The 25,307-nt window shown below is 34.6% G+C and overlaps 1 protein-coding gene across 2 annotated transcripts in view; it reads right to left on the bottom strand.

The window, feature by feature from the left end:
• Window positions 1-25,307, bottom strand: part of mys (position-specific antigen beta subunit myospheroid) — a 390,003-nt gene that overhangs the window by 183,135 nt on the left and 181,561 nt on the right. For both annotated transcript variants that reach the window (XM_090394055.1, XM_090394056.1), the window contains exon 10: window positions 9,033-9,109. In XM_090394055.1, coding sequence (XP_090250181.1) covers window positions 9,033-9,109 — 77 coding nt within the window. The remainder of the gene's footprint in view (window positions 1-9,032; window positions 9,110-25,307) is intronic.

Raw genomic sequence — 25,307 nt, 5'->3', positions numbered from 1 at the left:
TCTAAACCTATTAAAACTGTAATTTCTTGGCATAAGGGAAGAATGCTGCTGCTGTGTGCACATTTGTATGCAAACTGACTGAGTCAAAACAAAATTAATACAAATATTTCTAATAAAACTGAACAAAGCTATATACAGGGTAAATATTTAAATTATAACAATAAAACTAATTGACTAAGTTTAACACACGTTAATCACAGTAGCAGGTTTTTTTATTGCATAAATATTTCGCCCTAGGTATCTTAGGACATCATCAGTACAGTAAGGCAATACTAGGAATGACAAAGTAAAGGGCACATATGTACAAAGGAATCCAAATTGCGTGCAGTGGCGCGTTGCGGCCTGAACTTAAATTAAATTAAACTAAATTATTTAAATTTAATTTAATTAATTACAGTTAAGTTATTATTTTTTCCAATTTTGTATGACAATTTCCCATACTTTAGGGATGGCAAGAACATCATTGCAGTTAAGATTTGGTCTGTGGAGTAGGGCTTCAGCATTTTCTTTACATAAACGTTCATATTTATATGAAGATCAGCGTAGAAGTTTCGTCTTTTTCCAATGGATCTTGTAGTTTGGGTTTTCTACTCCATGTTGAGCAAGCCTGATTTATGCGGTTTGATGAGGTGGATATGGTCTTGATGTTCCAAAAGGCGTTTAAAAACCTGATCTGCCTGTCTGTCCAAAATAGGAGAGTTTACAGGAGCATGGAACCTCGTATACACCAGGTAGTAGCATAGGTGAAAGTTTGTCTTTTGGCGAGGGTAACAAGTTTTGGATCTGGTTGATGGGTTTGACGAAACTTCTACACATATCTTCATATAAATATGAAGAAAATTTATGTAAAGAAAATGCTGAAGCCCTACTCCATAGACCAAATCTAAACCGCAATGATGTTCTTGCTATCACTAAAGTATGGGAAATTGTCATACAAAATTGTGAAAAATAATAACTTAACTGTAATTAATTTAATTTAAGTAATTTAGTTCAATTTAATTTAAGTTCAGACCACAACGCACCATTGCATGCAATTTAGATTTCTTTGTACGTACGTGCCCTTTCCTTTGTCATTCCTAGTATTGCCTTACTGTACTGATGATGTCCTAAGATACCCAAGATGAAATATTTATGCAATAAAAAACCTACTACTGTGGTTCACGTGTGTTAAACTTAGTAATGAATTCTCCACAGCTTTCTCTATATAATCAAATAAAACTAATTGTCATTCCAAACAAAACTATACTTTTGAGATCTTTACCTGTAGATGATAAAACCATTTATGTACAAACTTTTGCAAAACTAATAATACTTCATTACACTGCATTGTTTATCAAGCTTTATTCTTAGAATGTAAAACTTTTTTCTCTCTCTCTCTTGAATTACCATGGGACTATGCACTATTCACTTATTTAGCATATACACTGCTTGGAAAGAATTCAATGGATACCCCCCACCCCCACACGCAAGGTACATCGTGCCATGTAACAAGTCGTGTTTGTAGCCAGTATAAATTGGAGGAATATGATGTTTCCTAGTCAGTACAACTACATCCAGATGAAATGGCTGCGAGAACTGATGGAGTTTGAAAGAGGCATTATGATAAGATGATATGTTGCAGGCTGTTTGGCAAATTGGGCCACCCCAGGTCAACAACCAGTGATTGTTGACCCTGGATAGCCCAATTTGTTGATATGGTAGTGGTCTTACCATGGATTTCCATGGTAGTACCACAATATGCAAGCCCCACATTACCCGAACCAACGTTCAGCGTTGTCTTCAGTGATGCAAAGATGTACAGTGGAATGTGGAAGCTTGGAAAGTTGTGGAGTGAAGAATCATGCTACATCCTCTACCAAGCAGATGGACAGGTATGGGTGTGGCAGATGCTTGGTGAACATTTCTTACCAGAGTGTGTAGCCCCAACTATGAAATTCTGAGGCAGTGTGATGGTATGCTTCTGTTTTCCTGGTTTGGCCTCAGAACCCTGTTTGTGGTGCCAAAAACATTGAAATCCAAGAAGTATCCGAACATTCTGAGTAATGCAATGTGCCTTACTGTGCAGGGTTTTTACATAACCACTGTCTCTTTCAGCAAGAAAATGCACTGGGTCATAAAGCTGCTGCTATAACCGCATGGTTTGTGGACATGAAGACTACTCCCTCCCTCTTCCCCCTCTCACTACTTGTTTCTTTTTATTATTATTACATTCATGGGTATCATTTTGCCAAACCAGCCACCACTATTCCTGTACTTTCCTCTATCATGTAAGAACAAAACCAACTACTGGTCATTATTCATACACGATTCGGCTACATAGATACTGAAATAACTTTTCTTCCATTTCACTGTCCCCATACTATTTTCTTGAATGAATATGACCAGCTATCTGAGAAACATTATCAAATTTTAACTTTCTTTCTTTTTTTTTATTTTCTTTTTCTCCTTGATCATTATTCACAAATGGCACCGTGTGTTATAAATTTATAGACACGTTTACTTACTTCATGTGTATTTGACAATTTCTTTCAGATTTGTGGGCATGCTAGCCTAGGTTAGTAGTGCTATCACATTCATTAAAAGAAAAAATATTCTTTCACTACCAACAACTGTAGCGAAAGATTTATAAAAACTGTAAAATTGTATAAATGGAAAATATAAATATGACATAAGCTGAAAGTATGAAAAACAGTGTCGTAAATATTATTATTGCACAGCAATCTCCAAGAACTAAGAAGAATCATTGCAGAACTACTGTACCACATAACATCTATCATAACACGTCTCTTACGCATTCATAGACAAAGCATACACAAGAGTCTTTGGTGACATTCACCACTCTCCAAGCAAAAAATAAATAAAAATAAAATAAAAATTAGTCAGACCAGAACTAACCACATCATCTCTTGGGAATGAGAAAGTGGTGGAGAGAATTCAGAGGTGAGTGGCCTGTAGAATGTTTCCTATGAGGATTGATTGAGGGTGTAGATTGCAGAAGTTGGATGATAGGAGAAAAAGAAAGGATATGTTAGAAACATTTAAGTTGCTTAAAGGGTTTTATAGGATAGATGCAGGGGAAAATGTTTCAGCACTTAGCTAGAGGGACCAGAACAAGGGGTCATCCCTGAAAGTTGAATAAAGGTGTGGTTAGTAGGGGTGCGAGGACTCAATTTTTTGCTTGGAGAGTCGTGAATGAGTGGAATGGGTTGTCAGAGTCAGTTGTGAGTGCTTTGTCTGTTAATGGTTCAAGGAAAAGTATGATAGATTGTATGGATAGGTGTTTCCTGCGATGAGTCTTCCATGGAAGTGCTCATATATTAATAGTAATAATCTCACCTCTGGTCAAGCATTGAAAAATTTCTTCTGCATCAATGCTAAAAATCCTTTTAAGAACTTAAATATTTCTTTCATTATCATCTTTTCAGGGATTTAGACCCAATGGCCTGTTCTGGTCTCATTCCATCTTTTTCTCAGTCACCCCGACTTCCATGTCCTCCATTTGGGTGGTATTGGAACATTTTTTTTGGGTAGTCTTGAACTGTCCATTCTTTCAACATGTTCAATCCATTTTTTTTCAATATTTGTAAACTTTGTCCAATACTGAGTCTATTTTTAGTTTATGTATTTCTGTGCTTTTTTTTTTTTTTTTTTATGTCCCAGAGAGTACAGCCTGTTGTCATATGTCTCTTTCATATCCCCTCTTTTCTGCCAATCAACCAAATTTCTGCAACTATAAAACTCTAAATCTATTGTTGTGAGAACTCCACACAGCACTCATCATTTTAGTCACCTACCTTGGATCCTCTCCACAATTTCCTCATCTTCAAGAAACCCAGGTGACCAGACCTATGCACAATAATACTGATGTTCCTGGATCAAAGCCTTATAAAAGAGAAATGATAACATCCTTATCTTGGTTGTTAGCACGTTCTTCAATAACTAAGTAATCCTATGAGCTACATTACATTATGTGCTACCTTGGCCACCCTTACAATATGCCCTATGAATTTCTACTTCTTATCCACCAATATTCCCAAATCCCTTAGCTTCAATTTCCTGCAATATAGTTCCATCAACGTTAATATTTTCATCACAAAATGCATAACTTTACACTTTTCCATATTAGACTGGTACTCATTATCTTTTGCCCACTCTGCAAGCCTATTTAAATCTTCCTGCAAACTCTTTCTACATGCCTTCATTAACCATTATGATACCAATATCACAAATAACTGAATATTTCCCATATAATTTATATACAAATTAAACAGCAGTTGACCAAGTACAAAGACCCATGGCACATCACTAGTCACCTGGATTCTGTTCCTTCATAAAATAATCTTGGGTATCTGTTCATCAACTACTCTTTATTTCTCCAAGTGAAGTAGCCAGAATGAATGGTAAAATAAAAAAGGTCAATGATATCTGGGGAAGGGTAGGGGAGGAACTCTATTATTATTATTTGTCACCTCCCGGGAGTCCAACAACTCATCAAGGAAGGGCATATGCTCTACAACTCTGTCTCCACCATTCACAATTCACCAACTAGACCAACCATGCAATTACACCAACGCCATCTATCGCCGCCCACCACCACCACTAGTATTTCTATGGACAATCACAAACATCCATGCCCATGGCGGGATTCGAACTCGCAGCCTTTTGGCTGGGAAGTAGATATGTTAACCACTCGGCCAGCCAGGCTGGCCGAGTGGTTAGCATATATGCTATTTGATTAAATTTAAAGTTTCAGAAAGAGAGATATTGGTCAATTAATAAACAGATTGAGGGTACAAACATGGGCTCTCCCCTCTCACCAATTATTATATGGAGCATTTCAAAAAACTTGCTAACTGCCTGCTATTCTCAAACCTTCTATCTGGCTGGCTAAGATACATTGATGATGTGTTCTCTATTTGGCCACACGGCTCAGACACATTAGACTCTTCCTCCTCCATCTTGAGACAGCACCCCAGAATCAAGTTCACTATAGAAAAAGAAAACAATGATTGCCTGCTTTTTTCTAGATATTCTAATCACATCTTCCCAATGCCAACCTTTCTTTCTCAGTTTATAGAAAACCCACTCACAGGCAGATGCACACACTAACTTTCCCATCACCTACCTCTCAACATTATGGTGTTATCAAAACTTGTTAATTGAGCCTCCAATCTCTGTTCTACCGAGATTGGATCTACCGAACTTACCACTAAACTCTCCTTTATTTGCCAGACTTTGTTGTCCAATGCACAAAAGATCAATAAATTAATTGTTCCTTCCACTTCTTCACATCCCTCTCAACATGCTGACTAAAGTAATGGTATTATTGTTCCTTATGTCCAAGGCATCTCAGAAAAAATACAATCTTTGCATGGCATTCAAACCTTATATAAAGCTGGCTACCCTCACTGCTCTCCTAAGGATCCTTTACCTCCTCTCTCACTTTCAGGTGTTTACACAGTTCCTTGTTCCTGCAACTTATCTCTTATTATGGTTACTCTGGGAGATCTGCTAGCATCTGCTTAGAAGAACAGAAAAATACATCTGTCACCATAATTAGGTCAGTTAGGGCTTGCTGACCATGCCTTGGATTTCTTGTATAGAATCAAATGGGGAAAAAAAAAAAAAAAAGTTATGCTTTACCAGAAAAAAATACAAATTTGAAAGACTTTTTTTTTTTTTTTTTTTTTTTTTTTTTTTTAGAATCAGCAGCAGAATTAAAAAAGAGTCTTAATTTTAATAAATATGGTTGTATATTTATTAAAATTAAACTTTCCAAGATTTGGGAAACTGTTTTTTTAGACCTCCTGCACAACTTAGCTAAGGCTAGCTAATAACACTCATAGAAGACACCTCTCATAGAACATTAGGCTTCAGTCTAATCCTTTCCACTTATTGTTTGGGCAAATTTGTGTGTGCGTTTTCCATTTTTAATATTGCTTCTCCCTGATGACATCTCAGTGACTAAGATGAAATATAGAAGTGATTAAACATGTTTTATTATTAAATTGTTCATATTTGGTCTAATGTATTAAAACTAAGAACTTTTATTGTTAAAAGACCATAAGATTTAATGATTAAAAATACAAAGAGCCAACAAGTTTCACTAGCCACTGTCTAGCATTTTCAAGGCTGTACTGGTGTGAAAACAAATGCATCAAGTTAAATGAAAACATACACTTTAGTAACTGCTAGGCCATTACATTTGATAATTCATGTTTGATAGTGTGCATGCGTTCGAATGCTTCAGTCAGAATCCGGTACATGGCCACATGTTGGTAGTTTTTCGCATATTATAGTTCTGTGAAGCTGAGAGAATTGATGAGATATTTCCATATGTCATTAAGAATAGCACCTTGATTTCTATTTAAATTATTGCTTGTGCGTAGCACCACTGCTGCTTCTTTGAAAGTTCTGTGTCTGTAGTCATTCTCGATGTAAGGCACAGAACTGTTTTTCCAATCTATAACATGATTTGATGTTGAGAAATGATGAGCTAAACCAGATGTGATGATTCTATTGTGATTGGCATTCCCCACATATTTCTTCTGTCTTATTTCAAAACTACTTCTGTCCAATGTAAGAAAGGCCACACGTGCATGGAATTTCATATACTCCAGGAAATTTGAAGAAAGGTACCTCATCTTTGGGTGATCTTAAGACTTGTCTGATCGTGGTAATTGGTTTAAAACTACTCTGATGTTATGAGCTTTTAACATTCTTGCCAATTTTGTGGATACTGAATTAATATATGGAATGACAGCTATGGACATATATTGGGACTCTGTTCCACGTTATCGGAGGTTGTCTTTAAAAAGCAATTTGTTTAAAATGTTAGAAGGGAATCCATTCAGAGATAGAGTGTTAGCTATTTGTGACAGTTCTCTCTGTACATCTACTTCTTTCGAAATAGACCTTAAGGCTCTATTACAGAGCATATGAATGATGCTGTGTTTTTGTGATCTATGATGGTTAGACAAATAATATAGATATCTACCTGTATCTGTGGGTTTCTTGTAAATGGACAGTTGGACATTGTTATCTTCTCTCCTCACCAGTATGTCAAGAAAGGGTAGTTCTTCTCCAGTTCCATAGTGAATTTGAACTTATTATGTAGCGAGTTGATTTTATTAAGAAACACGAGAAGGTTTTCCATGGTATCCTTCCAGATGATGAACACATCATCTGCAATAAAAGTTCTTATGTTTTATTATTATTATTATTATTATTATAGAGGCACCTCCAAGGAGCACAAAGACTCATCACAGGAGACCTAATCTATCCACACAATCTATCATACCTCTCCTTGAACCATTAACAAACAAAGCATTCACAACTCTCCAAGCAAAAAATCTAGTCCTCACACCCCTATTAACTACACCTTTATTCAACTTTCAGGAATAACCTCTTGTTCTGGTCCCTCTAGCCAAGTGCTGAAACATTTCCCCTGCATCTGGCCTATAAAACCCTTTAAGCAACTTAAATGTTTCTATCATATCTCCTCTTTTTCTCCTATCAACCAACTTCTGCAATCTACGCACCTTCAATTTATCCTCATAAGGAATATTCCAAAGGCCACTCACCATCTTGGTCCCTCGCCTCTGAATCCTCTCCACCACTTCCTCATCCCCATAGATATGGGAATATCAAGGCCTTATAAAGAGTAATGACAACTTCCTTTTCTCTATTTGTTAATGTGTTCTTCAATAGCCAAGTAATTTTATAGCAATATGTCTTCTAAACTTTAACTCTCTGTCTACCACTACCCCTATATCTCTAGTTTCATCTATTTCCTGGAGTACAATGCCATCAATGTGATACATGGCTTGTAATCTATTTATTAAAAAGTGCATAACTTTACATTTCTTCATATTAAACTGACATCCATTAAAACTTTTGCCCATACTGACAGCCTATTTAAATTGTTCTGCAAGCTCTCCACGTTACCTTGATTAACTATTACTCTACCTAATTTTGCATAATCAGTAAACAACTGAATATTTCCTTTCAGGTTATTTCCTATATCATTTGTGTACAAATCGAACAGCAATGGTCCCAGTACCGAACCTTGCGGCACACCACTAGTGACCTATTTTCTCCTCAATTCTCTCCCTTCATATACCACTTTTTGATATCTGTCCAGCAGCCAACTTCTTATCCACTTACTTTATGTAATTGTTTAATTAAATATGTCCTGTATTTATTCCATTAAATTAAACCTCATAATGAATGAATTCTTTCAACTTACACTGCTTTGCATCCTGACAGCTTCACTAATATTAATTTTTTCACCAGGGAAATGAGATTAAGGAATGCTCTCATTAAGCACTCCATAACCAATGCCCAAATATCCTCTTATTCCTCATATTTCTGACATTAGTATATGTGAACTATAGTATCCCCTCCCCTTGAAGCTCCCAACTATCTATACCTTGAACTACTCTAATCACAGAATCAAACAAAAATTTCTTAATATTTCTTTTGCTTTGCATATATTCCTCTTTCTTATTTCACATCTCATTTATTTTTCTCAAGTCTACCAATCTACTGCAGTTTCTACAATTCTTCAATCTCATGCTTTGCCCTATGAAGTATGCAATATTTCTTTCATTAGGTTATCTTTGCTCTCCTGACCCTAACAGTGCACATGCAGTCAACAATCTTGTGAACACACTTTTCCATTCATTGTCCTATCTTTGGTTAATATTCTTCCACTATGCTATTACATGTTACCTCTCCCCACACAACTGGCATTCACTCTCAAAACATTTCCTATATATCTGCTCAGCAGTCTTACTTTCCTTGCACACACAAATCTTTCACTTTTCATAACAAATACATCTCACACATACAGATACACTGCACTAAACTATCTCTCATATTAAACTCCCTTAACAAAGTCATCTTGGTTGCCAGTGTTTATTATGCACTGACACCATACTGTTAAAAATATAACATGTATTTTTAATGGACAATAAATTACATTTTGTCAATTAAATTTATTAAGATAATAGCATCCAACTGGCACTTACTTCAGACAACTGGAATAATAGGTAACTTTGACATTACTTCCTGCATTATCTTTCAATTCTACACCAGAAGTAATTTTCTGAAAGAAGAAATTAATATAAATATATTTTTTTTTTTGAAAAGCTGAAAAAAAAGTCACTTTATAACCAATTCAAAAGATTTAGTCTTGCAAGAAAGTATACAAGATATTACAGAAATGTTTCCATAAAAAGGCAAGTTCGCAAAATCAAGAGTTGGTTTCTACGTTAAACAACCAACTTTTCAAATAAAACAGTATGCTTAGATTACCATGCCTATTCTTTACTCCTCTTGCAGCATATATATATATATATATATATATATATATATATATATATACAGGGTGTTCGGGATAAATTTGACAGTTTCGTAAGGAAAAAGAAAATCTTCTTTGTATCTATTAAATTTAATGAATTGACAAAAAACATTACAGGCAGAGTTAATTACAATACTATCAACAAGATTTACTCAAAATAACCACCATTAGCATCGATCACAGCTTCAATCCTGCTTCGGAACCTCGAACAAGCTGATGCTACAGTCTCCCTGGGAAGGGCCGCAAAAACTGTTTTAATTTTATCCATTAACTGGGCTTTTGTATTACTGGAAGTGCGATTGGTGTCTTTTTCAACTGCGCCCCATACAAAATAATCCATGGGGTTAAGGTCTGGGGAGTTTGGAGGACAAACATTTGGACTGGTGAAGTCGTAGAAATTTTCAGACAACCATTTTTGACTTTTCCCAGAGGTGTGGCAAGGGGCCGAATCCTGCTGCCATACATACGGCCTACCATTGGCTACCCTTGTTATCCAGGGCTTGACTACAGTGTTTAGCAACTCCACGTAGCCATCTGAAGTCAACCTGAGGCCCTCTTGGAAAAAATGCGGAAGCATCACATTGCCTTCAGAGGATACACATCCGAAAACCATCACAGTTTGGGGAAATTTAGTCTGCATTACACGAGGAATGTCCTTTGTACTGTATGCAAGCCATCTGTTATTCTGCGTGTTGTGTTTTTGATCCTGGCAAAAGTTTTTCTCATCGGAAAAGAACCAGATTGTTTGTGGTTCCGCAGGATGTTTCACTTTGCTTAGAAGTTTCTTCGCGTTTATCAAACGTTTTTCACGGGCCTTTTCTGTAAGCAGCTGACCTTTGCGGCGCTTGTATGAGTAGTAGCGGAGGTCTTCATTGAGTGCAAGCTTCATAGTAGAGGCTGCAACATTCATTTCACGTGACAAAGCCCGAATTCCAATGCCAGGGATCTTCAACACCTGTTCCTGCAGATTTGCAAGGAATTCTGCTGTACGAACGCAATCAGATCGTCTGCTAGGGATCTTTCTTCTTGCTACATCCTTGTAGTCACCATTGCAAGTCTCTAGTTCATGCCTGATTGTTTTTACTGTATTCAGGGAGCATTGGGCAGCAGTCGAAATATCCTTATTTTGATGGCCGGCACGAATCATCATGATACAAGTTATTCTCTTCCATGATTCAGGTGGGTTCCAGCTATCCATCCTTTCTGACATCTTGTATATGAATGAAGAAGGGTCCAACCTTTTAAATGAAGAGAAGTGTGTGTTAATACATGTAACTTACGGAAAAATATAATTAATTATAAATATGTCAAATTTATCCCGAACACCCTGTATATATATATTTTATTATTTTTTATTTTTGAGGGAGGGATAAAGAAGTTGTTCTAGATCAGTTTTTACTTTGTACTGATTATTGACGAGCATATTTCTTTTATCCACCTTTTATATCTTGGTTCAGTCTATGGGCTGTTTTCACAAGGAAAAAAATAATAAAATGAATATTTGCATTTAACCAGTTTCACTGCAAATATTCATTTTATTATTTTTATTTTATTTTAGTAATGCAAATGTGTACCAATCCGATGAAGCCAAAACCACCGTCAGGAGAGTGAGAACTTCTGATTAGGGAAACATGAACACTGCTATGCCGAAACCTTTTCCATCATATTGAATACTAGGAGATGCTATTCCCTGCTTGCTAATATTTGTAAATTATACACTAAGCAGTGACCTTGCCTAACATAGATAGGTGCATTACTGATCACTGAATGATGTGATGCAAAACAGTTGCAGGTTCAGTGTAGTACTTGAACCTACAGTATACTTATCGAAAGGCTTAGGTATGTTGATTATTCGTATTAGTGCTTCACAGTATAAGCAACATCAAGAAATTAAAAAATAAAATTTATTTATTTAACTTAATAATATATATATATATATTTTTTTTCTATCCAGCATCATCATAGCACAAATTATACAGCTTATATACAAAATATTTGGTCACATGCATCACTGCATGTTCTAGATATTCAGTAATCAACAGAGTGGATCATAATGGAAAAAACAAAAGATCTTTTAGAGTTTGATAAAAGGCTTATTGTGGGTGCCAATCTGGCTGGAGCAATGATTTTGAAAACAGCAGAACTGACTGGTTTCTCAAAAGGTGACATGACCAGGTGTTTAATCAGTGAGAAAATAACCCACTTTGCTTGTCTAAGAGGCATAATTATGGTTCTAAGACAGTCTGTCAGGAATGAAATTGCCTGAGTAGGCTTGTATGAACAAACAGAAAATCCTGTGTGTAGTAATTGACCAAAGCATTTAATGAAGACTGTTCCCTGACCCATATCTCACTGAACTATATGCAGGAAATTGAAGAGGATCAAGTATTGGCAGTCCCATGCCTATAAGGAAACCACTGATTTCTGTGAAGAACCAGAAAGTTCGTCTACAGTGGTGTCAAGAACACTGGACACTGGAAAAAAGTCATGTGGTTCAATGAGTCAATGACAGCTTGGTAATGAACCCAACTTAATACAACTCAACATTCATCTAAACATTATTGTCAATCAAGTCCATCCTGCAATGTTGACTTTTTATCCAGCAGGTGACAGGTGTTTCATGTATGACATTGCTACTGTCCAATGCGCAAGAATTGTTCAGCAATGGTTCAGTGAGCATGACAGCAACTTTCACCATCTTCCCTAGCCACCAGAAAGCCCAGATATGAATCATTGAGAATGTATGGGACATGTCAGTCAGATCCAGGATCCAGGAGCAAAGTCCTCTTCCATCAAATCTCATCCAGTTAACCACCTTACCGGCCACTATGGGTCAAATATGCATCCTCATGGGCTTCACATCCATCATATATTTCAATGTAATATCAACGGTGCTGCAATTTTAATATGCACTTTGCATCCATGATAACCTTGACATCTATAGACGTCTTTTCCGGTAGCGTGGTTAAAGGACTGTCTAATGAATGCCTGGTATGTTGTAGATGTAGTCGCAATTCAACGCCTTGTGGAATCTATACCAAACTGCATATGTGCTATAATTCAGACTAAAGTAGGTCCAAAATTAAATAAAAGTTTCTAATTCAGTGGCCATTATATGTACAATATGATAATATTTTATGATGGCTGGTATGTCACCTGGATAAACAAGACCTCTGCTGTTCTTGTCAGGGAACTAGAATGAGCAGTGAACAATCAGCTACTGGAACAAACTTCCACTGAACATCTAGAAGGAAAAAGAACCAATCCAATACCTGAAGAATTGAAGATAAGAACCATCAATATAAAGAGTATTAATGGTAAGGAAATCAAACTTGCAGAACTGGAAAATTATCACATGGACATAATTGGCATTACTGAGACAAAGAAAATAAAAAGAGATGAGATCCTACTTAATAAATATAGGATGTTATATTTGGGCAATAACAATCAAAGAAAGGAGTATCAATAGCATTCAACACCAAACATGAAGATAAACTTTTTCATTGGAAGGCAGTTTCAAGTGGAGTTATGTGATCAAACTTCAAGATGGGGAAATGGACAATTAAACTTATTTGTGCATATGGTCCCACAGAAAGTTCTCTTAAGGAAGAAGTGGAAGAATTTGTTTAGTCACTAGAGCAAGCAGCTGACAAAGAAAATTGAAAAAGAGATATCTGTTGGAGACCTAAACAGCAGAGTAGGAAATGAATCTCACTAGGAATATAGGAACATTTAGGGGAAATTTGGAGGAAAGGGCAATGCTCATAATACTAGTATATATCTTCTGGACTTCTGCCCAGGAAGTCCAGCATATATGTGTAGGAACATGAGAGAAACTACACTCATATTCCAACATAAAGATCGGCACAAGTTCATGTGTAGAGAAGACACAAGATATAACAAAAGCCTGACTGACTATGTAATTGTTGATAGTGAAATCTTCATGCTGGTTCAGAATACAAGCGTTCTTGTATTCAGAATACACAGGATTTCACATTGGAAGGGACCATCCCAATGAGTTTTAGTACTGAGTTTTTCTTCTCTTAAGGTTTCTGTCAGGTCTGTGAATCAACCTGTTTGAAATGGTTGTAAGGAAAGTGATGCCTTTATCAAATGCACTAATACAAGGCAAATATATGGACTTGAGAAGAGGTTGTGTCTTTTTAAGTAGTGCAAGCTAGGGCAACTCCAATGTCAAGGATTGTATTCTCATAAGTTATCTGGTTACATTCACGAAACTTTCATAGTTTCTACGTATATTCAGCTTTGAAATAATGTTGAATCTTTAATATCCACTATATCTGTACAATTTACATTGAAGAAATGATGCTGTATGGCTCTTTCTTCATCAATCACAATCTCTTAGTTTTATATAAGATAAAAATGAATATCCTATTGAAAAGAACAAGATGTAAAGCAGTTTTAAAAGGAATTAAGGTTGAGCAATTTTTATAAGCAAATTGTAAACTCAATTATACAAACATTACTGAAGAACAAATGAAACACAATGAAAATAAGAACCACATCTCAGAGTCTGAATGGAAAACTCTGAAGAAAATACTGACTGATTCAGCTAGGGTGAAGTATATGGTGAAGTTCTCTGCAAGGATAGAAAATTAAGAATGCCATGATGGGCACAAGACATTAAAGAAGCAGTCCAGGGAAATAATTAAGCATACCAAAAGTTCCTAGCAAATAAGTTGGCAGATGCCCTAAAAGAATACAGAGAAAAATGTAAAAGAGCTAAGCTAATTGCTATGTGTAAAAGTATCTAAACAAAATAAATTTACTTAAATATAAAGAGCCAATAGGCTTCATTTTGGCGATATAAACATTATTTAAATTAAGGGGATATTAAATCCCATATTATTTTAAAACCGAATAAGAAACTCAAAGATTGGAATCAGAGAGTTTCATGCCGAATATAGTAAACTATAAAAAGTATCGGCGATTACTAGCGTGAGCTAATGCAAGTAGTCCTAGTACGTAGTACAATCTTGGGCAACTCGCAGCAAAGGTGGTAATGTTCTGATCGCTATTCTTGGTATTTTCCATAATGTAAAAACACATTTCCTAGCAAATGTATGCTGTTATTACATTATGGTGGGAGGTCACGACCCAGACGGTTTCAGCCTTTTTTGAGGCTTCATCAGTGAGTAGCTAGACCAAATAGATACCAAAGGGTATAGCGAAAATAACTTATATACTCTGCTATACGAGTTGTCAAAAAAGTGCAACCGTTAAGTTACTTAAATATAAAGAGCCAATAGGCTTCATTTCGGCGATATAAACATTATTTAAATTAAGGGGATATTAAATCCCACGTTGTTTTAAAACCGAATACGAAACTCAAAGATTGGAATCAGAGAGTTTCATGCCGAATATAGTAACTATATAAGTATCGGTGATTACTAGCGCGAGCTAATGCAAGTAGTCCTAGTACGTAGTACAATCTCGGGCAACTCGCAGCAAAGGTGGTAAAGTTCTGATCACTATTCTTGGTATTTTCCATAATGTAAGAACACATTTCCTAGGAAATGTATGCTGTTATTACACATTATGGTGGGAGGTCACTACTCAGACTGGTTTCAGCCTTTTTTGAGGCTTCATCAGTGAGTAGCTAGACCAAATAGATACCTTTGGTATCTATTTGGTCTAGCTATTATATTTTATCTATTCGGTCTATTATTATATTTATATTATGGAAAATACCAAGAATAGCGATCAGAACTTTACCACCTTTGCTGCGAGTTGCCCGAGATTGTACTGCGTACTAGGACTACTTGCATTAGCTCATGCTAGTAATCGCCGATACTTTTTATAGTTTACTATATTCGGCATGAAACTCTCTGATTCCAATCTTTGCGTTTCTTATTCGGTTTTAAAACAATGTGGGATTTAATATCCCCTTAATTTAAATAAAAATAAATTTAGTTTAATCCTTTATCCAAGTGTAAGCAAACAAAATTTGCGTCTGAAGTATCTTCAGGACTGAAGCAACTCTTGGTAAAGGTGGACCAAGCTCTCATCACTCCTTGTCTTAGTATTTCCCATAATGCAAAACACATCTCCTTGCAGACATGTATAATGCTATGCATTAAGGGAAGGGTCACTACCAGACCGGTTTTGACCTTTATTGAGGTCTCATCAGTGGGAGCCAGACCCAGAGGTGGTAATACCAAGGTGGAAGCAATGGAGAAGTCATCTTTATCTATATGAGTTGCCAAAAGGTGTCTCACCTTATTATTAAAAAAAAACTTCCAATATCTAAACAAGTTATGGCAAAACTTCAGTAAGAATATAGAAGATAAATATCAGAAATGTAGTAAAATCTTCTGGAGCAGGAGCCGGCAGTACCCACATGAATTTTTTGTGTGCACTCAGAGAAATTATTGTAAACTGCTTTATTTATGCCTATTAAGACAACAGACCACTGTTCAATAGTAGTTTGAGTTGTTGATGTCATCTAGTTATCAATGCGACCGCTCTCACTATCCTTCACAGCACTTCTAAACGTTTTTAGAATCCTTTGTTTTTTAGTATGCATGTTTGTTGAATCACTCCCGCTATCAGTGCAAATATAAAATACTTTATTTACAAAAGAGATTTTTAACCCTTTATAATGGATAAACGTGATAGAAAAAGAACGTACTATTTTAATGATGATCGGGAGGAAGAGTATTGCTTTATCAATCTTAATAGCAAATGTATTTGTTTATTATGCAATAATAGTGTGGTTATTTCTAAAAAAAGTAATATAGAAAGACATTTCAAAACCATTCATGCCAATTTTAATTTTGACTATACAGTGAAATCCGAAATAAGAAAAAAAAAAAAATTATCTTTAAAATCATCCATTACTAAACAGCAAAGTTTTTTTACTAAACAGTCAAAAGCAGCAAAAGTCACTGCTTTTAAAATTTTGCTAGCTAAGAAGAAAAAACCGTTTACAGATGGAGATTTAATTAAAGAAGCTATGTTAGAAGCTGCAGATTCACTTTTTGAAGATTTCAAAAATAAAACTGAAATAGTTTCGGCGATAAATACGTTGCAGTTATCAGCAAGAACTGTAACTAGAAAAATTGAATCGATTGCAGTTTATTTAGAAACAAAATTAACGAATGATATAGAAAAATGTGTTTTCTTTCTGCCATAGCTGGATGAATCAACAGACATAACAGATACATCACAATTAGCAATTTCAGTGAAAATGGTATTTGTAATGGTAAAAATCATCAAATGGTATTTGATGATTTTTATACAAAAGAAGAATTTCTTAAAATTCTTCCATTGAAGGGCAACACTAGAGGAGAATATTTAGTTTGTTTTTAAAGATTATGTATAATACAAAAAATTACAAATTATCTTCAATTACTACTGCCAGTGCACGAGCAATGACTAGTAAGGAAAATGGATTTATTGGCTTGTGCATACAGGACCCTTTATTTCCTAAATTTATTTCATATCATTGTCTTATTCATCAGGAAATGTTATACACAAAAATTATTAATTCGATAAAATCAAAAGCAACTCAACACAGGTTATTTAAATTACTTTTGAAAGATGAAAATGATGACCTATTATTACATACTAAAGTGAAGTGGTTGAGCAGAGGTAAAATACTTGAGCAATTTATTATTCTTTTGCAGCAAATAAAAAAATTTATTACACCAAGAGGCGATTTTTATGAAGAATTAGAAAATAAAAATTGGTTAATAGATCTCAGATTTCTAACAAATATAATGGCAAAGTTTAATGATTTAAATCTACATTTAAAACAGAAAAATTCCCATATTGCTGATATGATTAGCGCAGTCAATGCTTTCAAGTGTAAGTTGGAACTATTGAAATCCCATCTGATGAAACATTCGTTGTCACATTTTCCAAATGTAAAATATATCAATGAAAGTTGGAATAATGAAACATTTAGCGCTACATTGTATATAAAAATCATAGACACACTATTAAAAGTTTTCTTCCCGCTTTTAAGATTTTGCAACTTTAGAACCTGTTGTGAGATTTTTCCTAAATCCGTTTAATGTTATTGAAGATGATATACCTGCTAAAATTTCCAATTACTTCAAGCTAAGTAATACAGAAGACTTGGAAATGAAAATAATTAATTTAAAAAAAACAACATAATTTTAAAAGCTCATCATGATGACAAAATGTTCTGCAAGTTAAAAAGATAGAAACACTTTTCCTATTCTGAGAAAATGCTTGCTAAAAATTTATTCATATTGTGCAACTACATACAACTGCAAGATCCTGTTTTCAAATATGGCATATTTGAAATCAATATATCGATCTCAACTTACAGACTCACATTTGGATAATTATTTAAGAGAATGTACTGTAAATTATATGCTTGATTATAAAAAATTAGCAGATGATGTACAAGACTAGGTTTCTCATTAAATCCTAATGGATTTATATTTTTTGTATTCATTCATATATGACAAAAATATGTTGTAAAAGTGAGTAAAATAAAATAATGTTAAAATGCCTGTCACAAGCCCTCCATAATTTTCAAATTTTATATTGCACTCTTCATATTAAAAAGGTTGCCGATCTCAGTTCTGGAGGATATTGAAAAAGCTTAGAAATGGAGAAAGGAGTACTGTAAGAGGAATCAAAGGTGATAAAGGTATCATAAAAACTGAAGATAAGGATATCCTATATATGTTTTGAGTAATTACTTTGAAAGACAAAGAAAACAAACAATGACAGAAGAATAGCAGAAAAATTTCAAGAGGAATGCAAACAGGAGTACATAGCAATATTTGAGGTAGAAAAAGTCATCAAAAACTTGAAAGTCATCTGGAGTAGGTGATATCTGACCAAAAATGTATAAAAATGGAGTTGTCTGGAATTGTCTAGTGCAATGATTGCACTAGACAATTCCAGATAACTGGAGAAGCCACAGTGCTCCAGAAATACAACTTACATCTACTAGCCAGAAAAAAAAAAAAAGACTACTTGTCCAAAGGTGTTGATCTGCTTTATAAATATTGTTATAGCTAATGATTTAAAAAAAATGTTATGTTGAGAAAACAATACATTCTTTACTTCTCACTATACTAGTGATCCCAGATGTCCCGTAAAATATGGGATCATCCTGTTTTTGGGCTAATGCATCATGTTGTCCCAAGAAAACTCTTCGGGACAGCTTTTTGTCCTGCATTTTAGAGTTCAAGACTGAATAAAAAAATCGATGAGTTACAATTTCTATTCTATTACAAACATCGCTCGGAAAGTCTGACATTACCCAGCACATTGCTACGAAAAGACATAAATCTGCATCTCAAGTTAGTACAAGTGCAAAACTCAGTGATTTCTTTACCAAGAAAGAGATGGGAAAGTGGAAAAGAATCTTGCTGCAGAAGAAGCAACTTTCGCGTATCATGTGTTTTTTCACAACCAGAGTTTTTGATCGATGGATTGTACATCTAAAATAATACATAAGTTATATGATAGAAAATTTACAAACAAAAACACAAGTGTTAATTGTAAATGTTTTGGCTCCATTTGCAATCAAGCAATTCAAACTGGAAATGGAGAAAGCAAATTATATATCTATCCTGATTGATGCTTTAAACCATGGTGCTTCAAAATTAGTCACCCTCAGTCATAAGTGTCCCATATTTTTTTCCAATGTATCTGGGATCCCTACACTATACATTACACATAATTATACAGAAACAGGCTTACTTGTAAGGTGGGTTTAAAATGTATGCTGCAACATAGTTCATCACAACTCTGTTTATGTTTTCTTTCATTTATTTTTCATAATGTGAATTTATATGATTTATCCATGAACAATAATTTAACAGGGAAAACAAATAAAAAAATTCAGAAAACAAAAAAGTAGGTAGCACTAAATGTGGAGCCAAATTCACTTTTCCCAATGCACTCACACGCATATTATCGAGTCTGACTCGTCTTTGCGAGATATAACTACAGTATTAAAAAGAATCTCATTATGTAAAATTTTCATGCATTTAATTACACTAAGCTAATTCATTTTGGGAGCTGTGAAACTTAGCTTAGGACAACACAATATTATAATTATGAACTTATTTTACGGGTACAGGTGTTCAAAGAATAAGATATACAGGTGTACTGCAGTATTTAATTAGATAGTGCCAATTTTAATTTTTGTGTTTATAATTATCAGTTTATTTTGTTGATGAAATTAAATTGCATGAAAAGTACAATTATTCTTAATTTTTTTAAAAAAAGAATAGAGTGTCTATTTATATATGTTATGCGTACTATATATATATATATATATATATATACACGTAAGTTTAATACTGAACTAAATGAATGCATTCATTGGATTAATATTTATTGGAAATCATAACTGCAATTTAATTTAAAGGCATATTATGATAGATAATTGAGAGGAGACCTCCACATAGCCTTAATTTAAAGGAATGCAGAGAACCGACCAGGGCTTCTAACCTAATGTCCAATCCTCACCTTCTCGTTGTGTACCTGTTAGGTATCTACCTGGACACTGAATGAACGAGGATGGGACTGGCAATTTGGGATTTAGCTGACCAAATTGTTTTCTTATTGGCTTAAACCACAATATAAAATGATGGTACAACATGAGACAGAATTTCATGCCAGCTGTGGCGTTGTCTGGCTAAACAAGGCCCCAGTTATTTTTGCCAGGTAACCAGGGCAAACAGCTACTGAAAAAAATCCTAAAACGCACCCAACACAATATCAGAGTTCAAGATTGGTACCATCAACATAAGAAGTCTGAATGGCAAAGAAATGGAGCTAGTTGAGGAATTGGATAAGTACCAGATCGACATAATAGGGTGACTGAAACAAAAAAAAAAAAAAAAGACAAAACTGGTGAGATCTTTCTGAACAAAAAATACAAAATGTTATATTCAGGCAATGAAAATCAAGGAAAAGAAGAAGTAGCCATAGTATTCAACACTAAAAATGAGGCTAATCTTCTTGAATGGCATGCAGTCTCAAGTAGAGTGATGTTGGCAAATATCAGAACAGGGAACAGGACAAAGAGACTTATCTATGCCTATGGTCCCACAAAAGATTCTACTAAGGTAGAAGTGGAGGAATTTTTTGAAGATTTTAGAGAAAGCAGCTTACACAATGTAAAAGGAAAAGTTGGTCCTTGTTGGGGATCTAAATAACAGAGTAGGAAAGGATTATCAAACATACAAAAATATTTTAGGAAAATTTGAAGAAAAGAGCAAAGCTAATAATAATGGCAAATACCTGTTGGATTTCTGTTAAGGACAATGACAGGTTATTACTAACACCATGTCCCAACATAAAAATGTTCACAAATTCACATGGAGAGAAGAGGCAAGGAATAAGAAAAGTCTCACTGATTATATTAGAGTTGATAGTGATGTTTTCTCTCTGGTGCAGGACACTAGTACACGATTTGAAATTGAAAATGATTGCCGTTTAGTCTTAAGCAGGATAAAATTGAATTTCATATTGAAAAGAAGAACATGTAAAAGAAATTTTTAAAACAAATAAAAGTTGAGCAGCTCTCATATGTGAACTATAAACTAAAATACAAAATATACAAACATTATTCAAGAAAAAATGAAAGAGTTTGGGAACAGGAACAAAACCTTGGCAATTCAATGGCAAGCCTTGAAGACAACATTGATTAATTCAGCCAGAGAGGCGTGTCGTGAGGTTGTCTGCAAGGAGAAAAATCAGAACTTCATGGTGGACGTAAGAAGTTAAAGAGGAAGTGAAGGAAAAGAAGAAGAAAGCATATAAAAATTTCCTGACAAATAAGTCAGCTTGTGCTCTTAGAGAATACAGAGACAAATATAAGAAAGCTAAACACTGCTGTGTAAAACTAGCTAAACAAAAGTCATGGAAAGACTTTGGCAAGAACATAGAAAATAATTATCAAGAAGGTGGCAAGATATTCTAGAGGTTGTTGAAGAAGCTCAGAAATGGAGAAAAAAAGTGCTGTAAAAGGAATTAGAGATGATAAAGGTGACATGAAAACAGTAGAAAAAGATATCCTTGAGGTAAGGAGTAATTACTTCGAAAAATTGCTAAATGAAACAAGCAGTGTGTTTGTTTCATTTACCACAGTGGTAAAAAAACACTTAACAGTCATGTAGTCAGGAATATCAAAAGCCATCAAAGGCCTGAAATGTGGAAAGGCAGCTGGAGCAGATGATATTCCAGAGATGCTGCAGCATGGAGGTATAATGGTCTTACAGAGGCTGCACTGCATATTGCAGTAGGCCTGAACAGAGGGACGAATTCCAGATGATTGGAATACAGCTCTCATAGTACCCATATATAAAAAGGAAATCAAACTGAATGTGAGAATTACCCACTTAGTGATGGCAAGATTTACGCAAGTGTGCTTGAGAAACGGTTGAGAAGGATTGTGGAAGAAAAGTTTGGTGAAGAGCAAGCTGGATTCAGGCAAACAGAGGGGACACCCTCTGTAGGATCAGATTTTCACTTCACAACAAATAGTTGAGAAATCATGGGAATATAACAAAGATCTGTATTTAAGTTTTGTAGATCTGGAAAAGGCACATGACAAGGTGCTGAGAGAGAGAGAGAGGGGGGGGGGCATTCAAAACACCACAGTTATATGGTGTCAATGGGACATTGCATCAAGCAATACTGAGTCTAAATTTGAGGCAGCAGTTAGAATTGAAGTAACAGGAAGATGGTTTAATGTTAAATCTGGTGTCAGAGAAGAAGGATGTACATTATCTGTTATTCATTTTTATTACCCTCTGTTATTCATTATCTATATGGATCACATTATGAAGGAAAGTGGCATTAAACCTGATATCATAGTTGGAGATGTTAATCTTAGCTCTTTGCTTTATACGAACAATGTCATACTTCTAAATAAATCTGCTGCAAGTCTGCAAGATTTCCTGACTAAATTGAATAATTGTTGTAATAAATATGGTATGAAGGTCAGCAATAACAATATAAAGACAATGAAAATATGCAGAAGCATTGAATATATCAACTCCACTGTGAATGGAGAACCTATAGAACAAGTAAAACATGTCAGCTACTTAGGCACAATTTTTGTGAAGATAGTAAATTAAATATGGAAATAGACACAATCAACAAAGCTGGTATGGTAGGAAGTCAAGTGAATAAATCTATATGCAATAAGAGAGAAAGTCAAAACACTAAATTAGCTGTATACAAGACAGTGTTCAAACCAATTTTAACTTATGGATCTGAGAACTCGGTCAGAAGTAAAACAATTGACCAAAGACTAGAGACAGCATATGTGAGCGTCCTGAGAAAGATCATGTGCATGAATAGATGGCATCAATGGCAATATTATATTAAAAATGAGGATATTAGGAAAGAACTTGACATTGTCAGCATCCAGAAATGCATTAGCAGACCTAATCTCAGGTGGTATGGTCACTTAAACAGAATGGGTGAGGAAAGATTAGCAAAGCAAGTGTTCTCTGCAGGTTGGCAGGAAATAGACCCTTAGGAAGACCAAGATATAGGTTGACTGATACGTAAAAAGTGCGTTAGATGATAAAAATATAAGATCTTATAATGTTGGGGTCTTGACAGGTGACAGACTGAATTGGAGAAAAATTGTAGATAGGAAGTAAGTAATGATGTAAATTTTTTATGTGGTACTATCATATCCTGTACACCTCTTGAGGGTACATGGCAGGAATTTGATGATGATGCATATTATGAAAAATCTACATATTTTCTCATACTTCAAGTGTGTAAGATTTACTGTTTTTAAGTAAAGCACCGTTATTATAATACGTAAGAAAGGCTAATTGTTATCACTTTATGACTGAAATGAAAACCAGTCGTGTAGCAGAGAACCCTGTGATATTGCTGGGAGAGAAATGAGATGTTCGAAACTTGGAAGCAGATATTTATCAAATCTTTCATATAGAAAGATAAACATTTAAAATTTATCATTGTTATGTTACAATATTTGTTATGGAAGGTTGAAATTTTAATTACTAAGAAAAAAAGAACAATCTTTCATATAGAAAGAAAAATAAAGTTCTGAACCTTATGGGAGATAAAAGGAGGGAAGAGCATTCTTCATGACGTTTAGAGAAACAAGTAATTAAAATCCCAGCTTTTTCAGCAATTCTTAAAAGAGAATGCCAGTGTTCAAATTAAGGATTTCAAATCCAGATATAATAGAAGCTTCATTTCCAACTCTCAAGAAATAAAACTTCTCTAATGAATTCATTGGCAGCCACCCATGATCAAATAACTTAACAGTGAATGAGATGTTTTAAGGAAAAAAGCATAAATTATAGAGGGGAAAAATAATATATTTTGAATGCATTACAATGAGAATGAAAATTCACTCATCAGTCGCCTCTTTACTCGCCTGTGGTGATTGGGCAAGTGGATTTCTGAAGCCCTGGGAGTAGAGCTCTCATAGTTCCCATCCATAAAAAATGGAGTAAAGCTGAATAGTAAAAGTAAACCTAACAATGTCAAGATCCTTCCTAATATTTTCATTTTTAATATGATTCTACCACTGGTGCTTGTTCATTTCCTCAACTCTCATATTAGACAAGTCTGACCAACTATTTTACTTCCAATTCAGCTCCCAGATCCAAAAGTTAAAATGGGTTCGAAACCTGCCTTGCATATAGCTAGTTTAGTTTTAAATAATTTCTCTTATTACATATAAATTTATTCACTTAACTTTCTACCATATCAAATTTTCATATTCTGTTGTTTAGTTTCCTATCTAGTTTGCAATTTTCACTAAAACAACTGAAAATATTTTACTTATTCTATAAGTTCTTCATTCAGAAGGCAGCTGATGTTTATCTATACTCTTCTCTATCTAGCAGTGGCGGCCCGTACATAAGCACTGCAACACTGAAGCACCCCCAAGGAAAAAATGAAAAATTTAAATTTTGTTTGTGTTTATAAATAATAATGATGCTCACAACATTATATAAATGCAATACAACATGTTAAAGTCTACAGCTTTTGTTTTGACATTGATTGAATAGTTAATAATTGAAATTGTTCGATTAACACTTAAAATTACGAAACAAATGCACTGCAATCTAACACCGATATTCGTTTGCGCTTGTCATTGCACGTTATGTCATTCAGACACTGCCCAAACGGCAGTGTATTTTTAGTATCCTTATGCACGTTATTTCTGTGAGATATGAAATGTTTATTATTGGTGCATGTGTGTGGTGAACTATTTTTTGTCAATATTATTTTATTTCGTTAAAATAACATATAATTATTTATTATAGATACAAGGCTGAATTATGACAAGTGTCACTGTTGAAAATATGAAAAGAACTATATTTTTTCAATTATTGTTACACGAAACAAAAGCACTACGATCTAACGCCGATATTCGTTTGCGCTTGTCACTGCTATCAATACAAAACTTTTATTATTGGTGTTTGTTCGTGGTGAGGATGAAATATTTTTAATAAAGCAATTTTTAATATGTAAATTTATTTATTAATAAATTCATTACTGATTAGTTTTTTTTTTTTTTTTGTATATGCAGCACCCCCCCCCCCCCCCACTTAAAATTTTCATCAGCCGCCACTGCTATCTACACTGAATTTTTATTATGAATTCAGCTAAGAAATCCTGCAGGCTCGAACTGGATTTATTTGGGATTATAATATCTGCATAAAGCAAAGAATTAAATTTGATATATCAGATTCTGATATCAGGATTAATACCACTTTCTTTCTTTCTTTTATAATGTTATCCATATACATGATGGAGCAGTGGAGACAGTGTGCACACTCATGTCCTTAAGAGAAATGAATGATTGATTTTACAGCTAAACACTTTTCTGTAATTCCATCAATTCCAATTCCTGACTTACAAATTAGATAGACTAGAGTAGCTCCATATACTGTCTCACAGTGCCAAATAACTCTGT

Source organism: Typopeltis vanoorti, chromosome 6 (assembly GCF_054136105.1).
Source record: "Typopeltis vanoorti isolate ZY-2024b chromosome 6, IOZ_Tvanoo_1.0, whole genome shotgun sequence".
Lineage (NCBI taxonomy): Eukaryota > Metazoa > Arthropoda > Arachnida > Uropygi > Thelyphonidae > Typopeltis > Typopeltis vanoorti.
Note: the sequence above shows the minus strand (reverse complement) of the source record. Positions and strands in the feature narration are given on the sequence as shown.